We start from the raw sequence: 16407 nt of genomic DNA, 5'->3' as shown, positions 1-16407 counted from the left end.
TCTACTAGGCCTCGAAGTTGGCCCCCATATCCTGTCTTTGGCCTGCCCAGCTGAATCTTTTTCTTTTTCCCATAAATTTATTTTATTTGTTTATTTATTTTTGGCTGCGTTGGGTCTTTGTTGCTGCGCACGAGCTTTCTCTAGTTGCAGCGAGCAGGGGCCACTCTTCGCTGAGGTGCGCAGGTTTCTCATTGTAGTGGCTTCTCCTGTTGCAGAGCACAGGCTCTAGGGCACGTGGGCTTCAGTAGTTGTGGCACACAGACTCAGTAGTTATAGCTCCTGGGCTCTAGAACGCAGGCTCAGTAGTTGCGGCGCATGGGCTTAGTTGCCCCATGGCACGTGGGATCCTCCTGGACCAGGGCTCGAACCCGTGTCCCCTGCATTGTCAGGCAGACTCTTAACCACTGCACCACCAAGGAAGCCCTGCCCAGCTGAATCTTAGCAAAGAATCCTGCTAAATCATCCCCCTATTCTTGATATCTGATCAAGTTCCTCATACTCCATATTTAGTGAATAAGTCTTCAGCCTACTTTTAGCAAGAATTCCCCTACCCTTGATGATTGATTCCTGTTAGTAATTTTCCCTCCACTGACCCCCTCACCTTGCTCCTTGGACATAAATTACTTGTCCTTGTAATACTTGGAGGTAAGACCAATATCTATCCCCTATTGCAATATGCTACTGCAAAAGTCTTGAATAAAGTCTTGTTTACCATTTTAACAAATGTCAGAATAATTTTTTCTGTAACATAAGTCATTCAAGGAAAGTAATCACACCTTTAGCCAATAATAATAGAAAAATAATTTACCATACAATCACAAACGAAAGCAAGAGTTCACCAGAATATCTACATGACTGACAACTTAAATATTAATGTAAGTTAGATAGAGCTTAAAGTAAGTATAAAAAGATTCCCTAATTTTTTATACAAAACAATTTTTTTTTTTAAAGGCTTTCCTATCAAAAATAAAGGCGGGGGCACTGAAAAGTAGGAACATCAAATTCATTGCCTATTCAGGCCAGAATTTATCTGTCAGAACTTCTGGTGACAATGGAATGAAAATGAGAGGGAAAGTAGCTGGTGTATAACTAACTAGTAGCCAACTCATAAATTACATGAACAAATAGATACAAATAGCACTTGATACCCAAGGTCCTCTACTCAGTCAACAAATACTTATTTAAGGCTTGACACAGGGTGAATAAAAAAATAATACAGACTCTCTATGATTTAAGAGAGATGACATGTACAAATAAATGGAATGCTATAAATAATTATAATACAAGGGCAAAAGTGGTAAGTTCATTCAAGAAGGGTACAAAAAAGGTGTTATGAGAGTTCAGAGGAAGGAGAGATGATTTCTCACAGGAAGGCAAGAAAATGTTTTATGAAAACCAAGCAGCATGTGATTTAAGTCTTCAAAGATGACTAAGGTTTATAGGGAGAATAAAAGGGAAAGGCATTCATTCTAGTGTTAAGAAGTAGCATAAGCAAAAGCCCAGTGTAGGTACAATTCTGTAACCACAGGAAAGAAGAACAGTAGAAGTTAACACGTAGGTCTGTGTTGTGGAGGACTAAATACTGTCCCTCAAAAATTCATTATCACCTGCAATCACAGAATGTGACCTTATTGGAAATAGGGTCTTTGCAGATGTAATGAATTAAAGGCCCTTGAGTTAAAACCATCCTGAATTTAGACTGGGCCCTAAATCCAATGACTGGTGTCCTTAAAAGAAGAGAGGACATAGACACACACAGAGAGAAGGCCATGGGAAGACAGACGCAGAGATTGGAGTTACGCTGCTACAGGCCAAGCAAAGCCTGGGGTCACCAGAAGCTGGGAGAGACAAGGAAAGATTCTTCCCTAGGGCCTTCAGAGGGAACAAGGCTCTGTTAACACTTTGATTTCAGCTTCCAGAACTGTGAGAGAATACATCTCTGTTTTTTCAGTTTACAGATTGTGGTAATTTGTTACAGCAGCCCTAGGAAACTAATACAGCTTGGTTAAGGACAATTAGTAGAGGGCTATTGTGAAATAGTAATATTGACCCTCGTTCCTGCTAATATTTGCTCTTTGACCAAATTCCTGTAATTTCCTGAGTGATAGGAATCTCTGACACAGAGCTCCTAAATTCTTCGCAATTTTCTGGGTGATAGGAATCTTTTGTTTTAATGTCTGAGATGACTTTTGGTAAGCTCTTAGAAAGGGGCTGGTCACTAGAAAGACCAAGTCATAATTAGAAACTCGGAACTTTCAGCCCCATTCCCCATTCTCTGGAGATGGAAGATGAACCAGAAATGTAGTTAATAATCAATCATGCTTATGTAATAAGCCTGCACAAAAATCCCCAAAGCACAGGGTCTGGAGAGCTTCTAGACTGGTAAACACATCTACATGCCAGAAGAATTGGGGCATCACAGCTCCACAGGGACAGAAGTTCCTGTGTTTGGGGCCCTTCCAGATCCTGCCCTATGTATCTGTTCATCCAGCTGTTCATCTGTATCCTTCAACATATCCTTTATTATATAATGCATCAGTAAATGTAACTGTTTCCTGAAGTTCTGTGAACTGTTCTAGTAAATTACTAAACCCAAGGAGGGGGTCATGGGAAGTCTCATTTATAGGTGGTTGGTCAGAAGCACAGGTCACAATCTGGACTTGGCGTCTGAAGTGGGGAGCAGAGGGGCAGTCTTTCGAGACTGAGCCCTAAACCTGTGGGGTCTGTGCTAACCCCAGGTAGACAGTGTCAGACTGAACTGAGATGCAGGACACCCAGTTGGTATCCATAGAGCACTGGAGAATTGCTTGGTGTGGGAAAAAAAAAAACACCCCACACATTTGGAGTACAAAAGTATTCAGTGAGTAGACAAAAAAGAGAGTTTTCCTTTTCAGCTATGTACTCAAGCCTCCAGTATTCCATTTTACTATACTTTGGAAGAAAAAACCCCACTGATAATAGGCATATTCTCATATTACCAGGCAATTGTATTAAAAAGTGAACAGAACACAATGAAATGCCATTACTTACAATGTGTGACTCCAGCCAGAGTTTGGTAGAAAGTGGGAGTATCACTATCATCAGTGAGGGTCACATATACACCTCCAGACAGCAGCCAACGAGAGAAGGTAAAAGCATCTTTGTTTAGAAGAAGCCAATTTCTAAACTTTTCATAGTTTACCTTTTCACCCTAAAATTAAAACAAGAAAACATAGGTTTAGTCAAATTTTAAGGTACCTACTTGGAACTTATACAACTTGAAATTTGCATTTAATTGACATTTACCCTTCTACTATCTATAAAGGAAGAATTATCTAAATATCATTATAGGCTATATACCTGGAAATAAAACTGTTTTCAAATATAATTGTACTTCAGAACTTCCATTTGCATAAAATCTATATGCTAATTGCAAATTATTTCATCAATTCATTAAAGCAGTGCATTTCTACTAATAAGTCACATTTTATTTGCTAAGGTATATCCTGAAATCAGTAAACTGAATTTCTTTCAATATTTAATAAAACCAACTTTTCACTTGCTTCATCCCTCTTCTTCAGCACTTCAATTGGTCAGAATTAGCATATTTTAATTAAATATGTATGGAATTTAAATACTCTTTTAAATTTCATTGGCGAATTAAAAACTATCCAGGAGTCCTCCTCCAAAAGACATCACTGAAAACATGTATTCACAAGTCAACTAGAATACAAAACGAAGCAAGGAGATTTCTATTTCTTTGCTTTCTTTCCAAGTATTTGTCTTGCTAAATCTCTGGAGGAAAAAAAGTATCCAGGCTGAGAAAGAACATCATATGGCTGTGTAAGTCAATCTCTTTGACTGGAAGACAAGAGGACCCAGGTAGAGTGAGGGCCAGATGTTTCTATGAAGAAAAAGGCAGAAGCAACCCACATAGAAATACAATGAAGAATGACCTAGCAGCTCTAATCTTGATGCAGATATTAAGGGATACAAATAACTTAGAACCTAAAAGAGTTATGGTAGAAATAATTTCTATATTGTTAGTAGCATCCTATTAACTATATAGCAACATGCTTAAGCCTCATGGTTTCAGAACATTTAACAGTGCAATCCAAGCAACCAAGACAACATTGGAAGTCTTGTTTTTCTAAATGGAAGAATATGGCATTCAGACTTGCTGCAGGGATGTGAGGACATTGCCAACATGTTTAGAGAATCATAGCCATATTCTTTCTCTACCCCACATTTAGTCTAGAAAGAGGGTTTGCAGTATAAACCCTACAAGCTGATGCACATTTTTACAAGTTAACATCTCTGACATTGGGAAAAGTCTTAAAATCAATAATACCCTTCAATTGTAACTCGCAGGTTTTTTGTTCTTTATAATACATAAAAGCGCATCTTATTAATTGATGGCATCTTAGATTCAGTTGAACGTGGTAGTTTCAATGGTTTCAGTGAAGCTAAGATGTTGTTATAAGATGCACCTTCATATACCTCTAAGAAAGAAAGAAGCTGCCGATTATTCTACCACCTTCACATATAGGTAATACTTATTGAGTATTTACAATGCCCTAAGCACCATTCTAAGTATTTTTATATTCATTTAATCCTCAAGCAACCCTCTATAGGAGATACTATTATCTCCATTTTACACATGAGAAAACTGAGGCTCCAAAAAGTTATGCGTTCAAGGTTATACCGTGGCAGAGATAGGATTGAACCCAGGTAGTCAAGGCTCCAAAGTCTCTGTGCCTAAACTATACACTTCACTGCCTGGCCGACTTAGTGAAATATAAAGCAATCTCTGAAACCCACTTGCCCATTGGGATCACTCCATATAACTGGTAGCACCAAAATTCCATCTGCCAAACCTGACTTTTTATGTTTTGAATCATGGCTCTAAATAAGGGAAGTAAAGGGAAAGTCTCCTTTTATAAACTGTCATAATAGCAGTCTAGAAAAAAAATTTCCAGTACTATAAAAGGCAATTAAAAATAAACAGATTTCTGAAACTGATACATCTTTGAAGAACAATGTAAAATATGAATTTCCACCTTGAGAATCAACACCCAAAAAAATTCAGTAAGAAAAAAACAATATAACTCCTATGTGGATTTCCTTCATTTCAAGTTACGGAAACATGGTAACTTGAAAAGCAAGGGTCTGGATCACATCACACACATTACTCAGAAATTACAGCAGATAAATACATCAAATAGTTGAATTAGGTAAAATTAGCCCATTTACAGTCTTGTTTTTTTGGGTTTTTTTAACCAACCTTAAGTACCTAATCATTTAAACAGCTATACACATGAGTATCCCAAAACCTAGACCTCTCATTTCTTTGATCCTCCCTCTTCCATAGATTTTGTCCTTTATACAAGACTAACCCAACCATTTATTACCATAGTCTTATATTGATATTTTTATTATAATAATCATTCCCTTTCCAATAAATGCAGTTTTAAGCATTCCACTCTCCCTGTCACAATTTCCTCTTATGAGCACACTCCTTCTAGTATCCTGACTCCAGTGATTTTTTAACTCCACAGGACCTACACCAATCACCTACCCTTCACGTTGTCAAATCTAATGATCACTTCTCAATGATCAAAGGACAACTCACTTGATCTTTCGGTTTATTTGATGTAGTTAAATACTCCTTCCTCTTGAAACATTTATTTTTTAAATTAATTTATTTATTTATGGCTGTGTTGGGTCTTCGTTTCTGTACGAGGGCTTTCTCTAGTTGCGGCGAGCGGGGGCCACTCCTCATCGCGGTGCGCGGGCCTCTCACTATCGCGGCCTCTCTTGTTGCGGAGCACAGGCTCCAGACGTGCAGGCTCAGTAGTTGTGGCTCACGGGCCCAGTTCCTCCGCGGCATGTGGGATCTTCCCAGACCAGGGCTCGAACCCGTGTCCCCTGCATTGGCAGGCAGATTCTCAACCACTGCGCCACCAGGGAAGCCCTCTTGAAGCATTTTTATCACTTGGCTTCTAGGACACCATTCTCATTTGTTCCTCCTCACAAGCTATTCCTTAGGTTCCTGTTTTGATTCTTCATCATCTCGCCATACGTCAGAGTACAGGACTCCGTCTTCCAATCCGTTTTCTATCTTAATTCACTCCTAGATGACCTCATCCACATCTATAAACCAAGAAATCCTTTCCTCTGAACTCCAACTTATATGTCAAAAACACGGTTACAACTCCACCTGAATGTCTAATATGATTCTCTAATTATGTCTTAAACTTCTCTTGCTTTTGAAACCTCCAACTTCCCTCTCCTATAGCATTAGTCATCTCAGTTAATGGCAACTCCATTCATTTACTAAATCAAGCGAAACACCTTAATCTTCCTTTTCTCTTTCACTCACAGCCCATCATCAATACAAGAAATGGTCCTGTCAACTCCACCTTCAAAATAAATGCAGAATCTGAAAAGTCTCATAACCTCACTGTTACACCATGACCTCTTCCCTGGATTATTCAGATACCTTAATCAGACTCTGTTAAGTGTACTTTCTACATAAGAGCCAAAATGATGACGTTTAAAATGTAATTAGGACTTCCCTTGGTGGCGCAGTGGTTAAGAATCCACCTGCCAATGCAGGGGACATGGGTTCGAGCCCTGGTCTGGGAAGATCCCACATGCTGCGGAGCAACTAAGTGCATGTTTCACAACTACTGAGCCTGTGTTCTAGAGCCCGCAAGCCACAACTACTGAAGCCTGTGCGCCCTAGAGCCTGTGCTCCGCAACAAGAGAAGCCACCACAATCAGAAGCCCACGCATCGCAACGAAGAGTAGCCTCTGCTCGCTGCAACTAGAGAAAGCCCGCACACAGCAACGAAGACCCAACGCAGCCAAAAAAAAAAAAAAAAAAAGTAATTAAACAACAGCAACAAAAACTCATATATTTTCCTGCTCAAATACCTCTAAAGACTTCTATCTCACTCAGGGTGAAAGCTGAAGAACTCACACTGTCCTACAGGGCCATGTGTAATCTCCCTACCCCATCCCACCCCCTCCCCCAACCTCTGTAACTTCATTTCCTACTATTCCCTTGCTCATTCCATTCCAGCTAAATTGACCTCTTCTTGTTCCTTGAACAAGTCAAGCACACTTCCCCTCAGGGCTTTTGCTATATTCTCTTCATGAAAAATGCTTTCCCTAGATATCCGCGTGGGTTTTCTCTCTCACTTCCTTAAAATTCTTTGTTCAAATGTCACTTTCTCTGATAAGCCTCTCCTAACTATACTATACAAAATACCTACACTTGGCTACCTCCTCCCCATCACCACCTATGCCCTGTATTCTACTTTATTTTTCCCTATAGCACTAATTATTATCTAATATATGTACCTGCTATTGTGCCTAAACTAAATTATAAGAGAACTGGGTGGCTAACCACATTTAATCCCCATCTATAAAATGGTAATGTCTGCATAAGCCTTATTAAAATGAAAAAAAAAAAAAGGAACTTCCCTGGTATCCAGTGGTAAAGAATCCGCCTTCCAATGCAGGGGATGCCCGTTCAATCCTTGGTCAGGGAACTAAGACCCCACGTGCCGCGGGGCAACTAAGGCTGCGCGTCTCATCTAGAGCCCGCGTGCCACAAACTACAGAGCCCACGTGCCCTGGAGCCTGTGTGCCACAACTAGAGAGAGAAAACCCTCACACCACAACTAGAGAGAAGCCCGCATGCCTCAACAAAAGATCCCGTATGCCACAACTAAGACCCAACATGGCAAAATAAACAAACAAATAAATAAATAAATAAAATATTTTAAAATATACACATATATGTATATATATACATTCTCCCCGGAAATGACCAAAGCACTTGACATCTCTGTGAAAAATTCAAGTAATCAGGCCTGTAAAGATTAGATCAGTTTTTTTTTTCTGGTCAGCAAATTTTATTAGGGGGAAAAAAAATGATCTAGTTTGTCTTGAGGTACTGAAATATCATCACAGCAACTTCCAGTCAATAAGTCAGAACCAGAAATGCAGGAGGACAATCCTTCTGCACCAAACACACAGAAATGCTGAGTAAAATGTAACACCATAACTACTACCAAAAACTGCTTAGCCAAGCTCAAAAGCAAGAAAGGGAAATCTCCAGATGCTATCAACACAGAGGAAACTTAAAGCCAGAGTGATAAAAAGCTAAAGGTAAAGCCAGAGAGTCCAAAGAGATATAAGAACCACACACATGGGCTTCCCTGGTGGCGCAGTGGTTGAGAATCCATCTGCCAATGCAGGGGACATGGGTTCGATCCCTGGTCTGGGAAGATCCCACATGCTGCGGAGCAACTAAGCCCGTGAGCCACAACTACTGAGCCTGCATGCCGCAACTACTGAAGCCCGCGTGCCTAGAGCCTGTGCTCCACAATGAGAGAAGCCACCACAATGAGAAGCCTACGCACTGCAAGGAAGAGTAGCCCCCGCTCGCCGCAACTAGAGAAAGCCCGCGTGCAGCAACAAAGACCCAACACAGCCAAAATAAATAAATAAATAAAATAAATTTATATTAAAAAAAAAAAAGAACCACATATGGCTGGGGTATTAACAATCAATGCTTATATAGTTAGGAAGGTGACTAAACTAAATTGAATTAAAACTCTCTGAATAAAACCAAGAGCAGTGAAAGTGAAATGGAAGTGGGTCAAATAGCCACCCATAAGAAATCATACAGCACTGAGTGCTGCAGGAAAGAATCAGAAACTTGTAAAAGGACTTTACTCTGCCATCTCTTGGGACTTTTCCCATATTAGCAGACCTCTGAAAAGAAATAAAAGAATTTTCTCTGTTAAAGATACACATTTTCTGTTGTTAAAGTTTTTTACAATGAAAATATATTATTTATGAAAACAGGAAAATGACAAATTTTTAAAACCCAAATATTTCACTATGCAAATCAACTAAGTAAAATAAATGATAAAATAGGCATTGATGGATCACAGAGGTCACCTATGGCTCAAGGCCAATGAGTGATATATCTACATGCTCATGATGAAAAGCAATGAGCACCACAACCTAAGCAATGCTGTTTCTGCAGGATCACCTGTGTGTGTGTCTGTATGTGTGCTGGTGTGACAGTGGGGGAGTATGTTTCATTATACCGTTAAGTATAGACAGTTGCCTTTATTGGGAATTGGGAATTTTCAGATTCACAAACACAGCAGTAATAAGCGTCATGGCCCTTTGAGCATAGCACACAAATCGTTAAAGCATCAACCATTAAATAGAAAAATGTCAAGAATATGCTACACATAAACGTCTATTCATCACACCTAAATTCATTATACAACTAAGAGTTAATACTTTGCCCACAGGGAGGGATGAAATGTAAATCTTTAAATATACCTCTGAGAAACACTTCCTGAGTGTATCTGGGACTTTACCATCCACCACATGGAGCATTCTTTCCATTTCTTCCCGTATAACATAGCTCCCGGATTCACTTGCAAAAAGACTAAAAATGTCTAGGAGAAAGAAAGAATAAAGTAATTTTATCATAGATTAATGTACTCTGGTGGAAGTAGGGAGGGAAGAGATAGGTAACAATTATTGAGTGATTACTAGCGCCAAGCACTTTATAAATATACAATTTAATTTATTCATTAAAAAAAACAATGCTAATTAAAACAGGAATGTGGTACCTTTTCAAATACCAAATTTGCAAAAATGTTTAGGTGTGACAATACCAAGTGTTAGCAATAAACTGGGATAAACAGGAACTCTTATATACTGTTAATGAGTATAGATTACTGTAACACTTTGGAGAGCACCTTGCCAAAATCTAGTAAAGACGAATATTTATGCTAGAAATTCAATTTCTAGGCAACTCCACCTTCACTTGTGAGAAACTCTCATACATACGTGCGTGAGGTACAACATACACTGAAGTATACTTTGTAATAGCAAAATTTAGGAAAGAAAAGATAAATGTCTATCAACAAAAAATATAGGTAACCTGAGACACACACACACAATGAAATACTATAAAGCAGTTAAAATAAAGAAACTAAGTGTTTCAACATGGGTAAATATCAATAATATTCAGGGGAAAAAGCAAATTGCAAAACCTGTATAGTATACAATTTATTTTAAAAGTTTTAAATCTGTAAAACAGTTGAAGATATGTTTAAGGATACATACAAATGTCATAAATGTATAAAGACCTGCATGAGAAACGAAAGATCACCAATTTCATGAGAGTGCTTACTTCTGTCAAGGGAAGAATGTGGATGGGAACATGGAGGGATACTGAGAAAGAGCCTCACCTTGGCTATAATCTTTTATTTCTTAAAAAACAAGATCTGGGACAAATATGACACAATGGTAAGAAATAATAAAGCTGGGTGGAAGTACATACTACATGTATGTTTGAAATATTACTGTTATGAGTTGAACTGCATCCCCCCCAAAAGACATGCTGAAATCCTAACCTCCAAGTACCTGAGAATATGACCTTATTTGGAAAGATAGGAGACAGAAAGATAGAAGAGACATTCCATCCCTCTGAAGGCCCAGTGGGTTCCATTGCCTGCCCTCCCACATGCCATGGCTGATGCCCTTAAGGGGAATATTTGCTAGAAGCCTCTGACCATCTGTTATGGGTTAAATTATATTCCCCCGCTCCAAAAGATGTTGAAGTCTTAACCTCAGTACCCATGATTGTGACCTTATTTGAAACAGGGTCTCTGCAGATATAATCAAGTTAAGATGAGGTCATGAGGGTGGGTCTTAACCCAATATGATTAATTATAAGAAGACAGGACAGAAACAGTGGGAAGAAAGCCATATGATGAGATGAGATGGAAAGAGACTGGAGTGATGCAACTGCAAGCCAAGGAATACCAAGGATTGAGGGCTACCACCAGAAGTTAGGTAAAAAGAAGGATTCTTCCCTGTAGATTTCAGAGGGAGTAAGGCCCTGCTAACATCTTAATTTTGGACTTCTAGCCTCTAGACTGTGAGATAATAAATTTCTGTTGTTTTGAGCCACCCAGTTTGTGGTACTTTGCTACAGCTGCCCTAGGAAACTAATACAATTGTATAATAAAAATGATTTAAAATTTTAAATATATGTGTTTATGACCCTCAAATTGGTTATTTTTATTTATTGGCTACCTGGAGCCAGAGTATGTGTTTGTTGGTAGAGGGATGTTAAATTTTAAAAAATCAGGATCTCAGTTAAATTCCAATACATAAAATTGGGTTTAGGGATATGTTCATTATCTTGATTGTGATAATGTGGATATATACATGTCTGAAAACATCAAAATGTACACTCTTTAAATATGTACATTTTATTGTATATCAATTATACCTCAACAAAACTGTAAAAAAGGAAACAGCTGAAGAACAACAGTCTAAATTCAGAAGTGAGAAAGAAGATTCTGAGAGATTTAGAAGCAGTAAAAGGGCAGCTTAGAAAAGGAAGAAAGAAGAAAGACCAGCATCCAGTGGGCAAGGGTAAAATTCTAGGGATTTTTAGAGCAAAATGTCACACTCTTTAATATAAACACCTTCCTAAACTTCCCCTGGAAAATTTTCTTCTTTTTTTTCTTCTTTGAAAGTTTATTTTGGCCTCAATGTTTTTCACACGTTTAATTGTAGGTACATATGTGTGTATATAAACAATCACTTTGAGAAAACAGTAAAAGTTAACAATTTATTGATTGCCCGCTAGTTCTTGATACTTGCCAGGTGCTTTACATAAATTTTTTCTTCTGAGTTTTACAATGAAAGTTTTTGGTGGATGTTACTTTCATCCTTGTAGTGATGAAAAACAGGGGCTCAGAAGATCAAGGAAGAGACCCAGAGTCATACAGATAGTAATCGGTCAAGCTAGCTTTTGGTCTTGGTCTTTCTCCCATGTTTTGCTCTGAGAATCATTAATTATGATAATAGTCAAATTATACTACTAAATTTGATAATAGTCAAATTATACTACCCTATTTGATAACAGTCAAATTATACTACTGAATTCCTACTATGTGCCAGACATTGGGGTCAGAGTGTCAGGGATAGAGCAATTCTAGCTGAGTCCTCCCATGTTGTCACTTAAATTTTAACTGTCATCTGACATTTCCCTCTCATCTCCCCTGGAAAATTTTCAATAAAATTTACATTGTTTACTAATATTCTTGTTAAGAGCAGATTTGCCTTGGGGGAGCTCAAAGAAAAGAATGAGGAAACATAAGACATTATAAGTAATTAAATGAATGAATTAAAAATTAAGTAAATAAATGCATATCCTAGGAAACACAGATGAATGATGAATGATCAACTAAGGTTGTCTTCCCTTTCACATTTAGAGGGTAAATGATGCCCTCTCATTGTAATATAAAATTTCCCTGCTTAGTAGAACTTAAAGGTGCCATCCTCTTCTGGGCTTATATAATTCACCTGATACAATTCATCTCTGAAGTTAAAAGTAAGACCATTAAAAATAATTAAACCTTTTACCAAGAATTTGTATAAAGTATTATCAAGTGAACTTCTGGTTGTATTTGTGAAGTAAGGCAAGAATAGATTGCTAAATCTATGTCTTCAGAATTATATTTTAAATAACAGCTTTACTGAGATATAAGGCATGTTCCATAAAATTCACTCTTTTAAAGTGTACAATTCAGTGTTTTTTAATATATTTACACGGCTGTGCAATCATCACCACTATCTAATTACAGAACATTTTCACACAAAAGAAACCCCATACTCATTGGCAGTAAGCTCTCCATTTCCCTCTCCCCCTAGCCTCTGGCAACCACTAATCTATATCCTGTCTCTATAAATTTGCCTAATCTGGACATTTCATATGATTGGAACCACATAATGTGTGGCCTATTTTGACTGGCATTTATCACTTAGCATAACATTTTCAGGTTCATCTATGTTGTAGCATGTATCTCTTGGAGGAGAGCAGAATTTGTTGCCCCCAAATACGTCACTTTGGCTTGACAATTATTTTGAGCTTAAACGCAATCAAAACCCAGCAGATTCAGAAAAGCTCATTACCTTCCCATCAACAGCCTAAACTTACATTGGAAAAAAGGCCTATACCAGAAAGAGAGTTATTATCAGAGATACTTTTTTACCTAAGAAATTAGTATAACAGGGAAACCTTTGTTCTCCAAACATCTCCTCTGCCTTCCTGTGAATGGACTCCCTTCCTCTTGTATCCTCAGATCCCTAACCCTTTCCTTAGCTCAGAATGTTATATAAGCCTCAATTACCTGGCTGCCCTTTGGGTCTCATATTTTTATGGGGCTCCTGTACGTATATACAAAATTTGTTTGGTTTTCTCCTGTTAATCTGTCTTATATCAACTTAATTATTAGATCAGCCAAAAGACCTAGAAGGGAAATTTTTTCCACTCTTACACAGTACTTTATTCCTTCTTATTGTTGAGTAATATTCTATTGTTGGTTATATCACGTTTTGTTTATGCTGAATGCATCAGTTGATGGGCATTAGGGTTGTTACCATTTTGTAACCATTATGAACGGTGCTGTTAGGAACATTTTTTTTTTTAATGAATATATGTTTTCCGTTTTCTTGGGTATATACCTAGGAATGAAATTGTGGGATCATATGAAAACTCAGTGATTAACAGTTTGAGAAACTGCCAGTTTTCCAAAGTGGCTTCATTATCTATCTTACACTTACGTGGTATCTAATTGTAATTTGAATTTACACTTCCCAAGTAACTACTTATGTTTAACATTTTTTCAAGTGCTTACTGGCTACTTGTATATCTTCTTTGGAGAAACATCACTTCAAATCCTTTGACTGTCATCAAAATTTTGAGGTAGATTATTCTGTACACAGATGTAGTATTTTAACATTTTGAGATAATAAAAGTACTCACATTTTGCTTTCTCTTCATCTCTGCCTCTTGTAAGAAGGACAAGTCCAACTATTAAGTTATTGAAGTGCAGTCCTTTGGATGTTCCACCAAAAGAACAATAAATCACCTAGGAGAAAATGAATGATACAGTCAACTATAGACATTTCAGTTGTCGAGGAATGTGAGGCTGATATCACCTTTAACAAATCTTATCTCCATCTCCAAACAAGGTCCTGGTAAATTTTAGTGCAATGATGTTGTTTCTCCCTCTTCTTCCTCCCTTATAACTTGTTATGGCACTCAGCCAAGAATATACTGTACTTATCCTAAAGTACATATATCACTGGCTCACACACTGAATTTTCTTTCTCTTGGGAGTCCTCATCAAGGTCCAAAAAGATAAGTTCCTCCCCTTCAATAGTCCCAATAATGTGATAAGGATTTCATGCAATTAGACAGCTTCCTTCAACCTCTGTTAAACATATACACATAATTTTGATTTGAAAGATCAACATTCTCTAAGTGAATGTTCAGAAATACAGTGGCAATTACACTGCAATATATAAATGTACCTAATTAACATGTTGTACACCTTAAATTTATACAATGTTATATGTCAAATATATTCAAATTTTAAGTAAAAAAACGAGGAAAATACAGAAAGACATTTTTATACTCTTAGAATTGAGTATTATAGTAATCAGAAATAAAAAAGAAAAGCTATTCATAAGAAAGGGACAGTAACAGCAATCACATAAATTCATTTATTCAACAATTCTGTGTTGAGTGCCTAGCGTGATAGTGTGATACAACAAACATATATTTGGTCTTCCTCCAGGTTCCTGACACAAGAGCTTCTAAAATCTTTGGCATTCCCAGAGTGATACAGGTGAAAGGAGCATCTTTTGTTATTGATAATACCCCTTTAAACCATACCTGAATTTATGCTAATAAGGTGACTCTTGGTGAGTCCTTACGAAGCTTCAGAATGGGAGCTGGTATTCAGAGGTACTAATGATGTGATTAGAGGGTTAGAACTTTCAGCCCCACTTCCCAAAGTCAGGGAAAGGGAGAGGAGCTGAAGATTGAGCTAATCACCAATGGCAAGTGACTTAATCATTCATGCCTATGTAATGGAACTTCTATAAGAACCCCTAAACTACAGGTTTGTTGGTGAACACATCAAGGTGCAAGAAGGTTGGAACATCCAGAAAGGACAAGAAAGTACTGTGCACCATCGCCTTCCTAACTGCCCCCCCGCCATCCCATGCATCTTTTTGCATTTGGCTGTTCCTGAGTTATATCCTTTATAATAAACTGGTGATATTAAATAAAGTGTCTTCCTGAGTTCTGTGGGCCATTCTAGCAAATTACTGAATCCCAGAAGGGGGACATGGGAACCCTCGACTTATAGCTGATTGGTCAGAAGTACAGGAGGTCGGGGACCTGCGAATGGCAACTTCTGAAGTGGGGGGCAGACCTGTGGGGTCTGCACTAACTCTGGATAGTTAGTATCAGAACTTAATTGAATTGTAGGACACCCAGTTGGTGTTCAGAGAGTTGGAGAACTGATTGATGTGGGGAAAAAACTCCACACATTTGGCATCGGAAGTGCTGTGTTGTTTAAAAAAGAAAAAAGAAAAAAACCCGACCTAGTAACTGCCATGCAGAATTTGTCATTGAAATACGTGATTAAAGATAATTCAAGGAATAAAACTTAAATGGTCAACATATGAAAATACATATTCATTAAATGATACTTATAAATATATTTAATAATACTCTGACAGCTGATGCCAAAAACTGTGTGTTTAGTGCCACTGAGAGCAAAAACTAGCATAGGGAGATGGCCCCAAATCAGAAAATATAAAACATAAAAAGAACATAAGAAGTATACTTCATAGAATAACTATTTTTAGTTAGTCCCTGCATAACCAGAGGAAGGTAACAGAAAACCCCCTCTATCCCTGATTTATAAAGCCCCAGACCTTTAAAACTCCCCTACCATTGGGGGAAAGGCAGAATCACTGAGAAAGTCTTGCCCTCCAAGATCCAGAGACATAATGACCCCCTAGAACTGAGACAGAAATAGGACAACAGAGAACGTCCCCCCCCCCCAGTACCCCTCACCCACCTCCGCCACTGTGCTAGCAAACACTGAGGAATAAATAACAGCAGTCTACTGCCGAAGGAGAGGGAAGAGTATGGAGAGAGATCTTCTCTGTGGTACAGTAACAGAGAGAAAATAAAATCAAAAGTTAAAGATAGAGCAGACATTAGAAATGTTCTCTGGCAAACAGGACTCTACCCTAAAAAAGGTAACCCTAGTCTGGAATTTGAAGCCTGTAGTGCACTGTGAGTAGCCATAGCAACACAAAAAACCAGCTCAACTACAGACTAGACTGACAACTACTTGTGCTAAAGACCTAGCCAGGCATAAATACTATTTAGCTCAGTCTCTACTGTCCTATATAAAACATCTATCATTCCACCACAAATTATAAGTCACACAAGGAAGCAGAGAAAAACACCCAAAACCTCACACACTGACAAAGGAAAAA

At 38.1% G+C, this 16407-nt stretch overlaps 1 protein-coding gene across 2 annotated transcripts in view; it reads right to left on the bottom strand.

The window, feature by feature from the left end:
• Window positions 1-16407, bottom strand: part of USP32 (ubiquitin specific peptidase 32) — a 196500-nt gene that overhangs the window by 87751 nt on the left and 92342 nt on the right. For both annotated transcript variants that reach the window (XM_082371956.1, XM_082371957.1), the window contains exons 3-5: window positions 13868-13973; window positions 9355-9473; window positions 3031-3190 (exon numbers count right to left, since the gene is read on the bottom strand). In XM_082371956.1, coding sequence (XP_082228082.1) covers window positions 3031-3190; window positions 9355-9473; window positions 13868-13973 — 385 coding nt within the window. The remainder of the gene's footprint in view (window positions 1-3030; window positions 3191-9354; window positions 9474-13867; window positions 13974-16407) is intronic.

The sequence above is a fragment of the Balaenoptera borealis genome (genome assembly GCF_965194805.1).
Source record: "Balaenoptera borealis genome assembly, chromosome: 20".
Lineage (NCBI taxonomy): Eukaryota > Metazoa > Chordata > Mammalia > Artiodactyla > Balaenopteridae > Balaenoptera > Balaenoptera borealis.
Note: the sequence above shows the minus strand (reverse complement) of the source record. Positions and strands in the feature narration are given on the sequence as shown.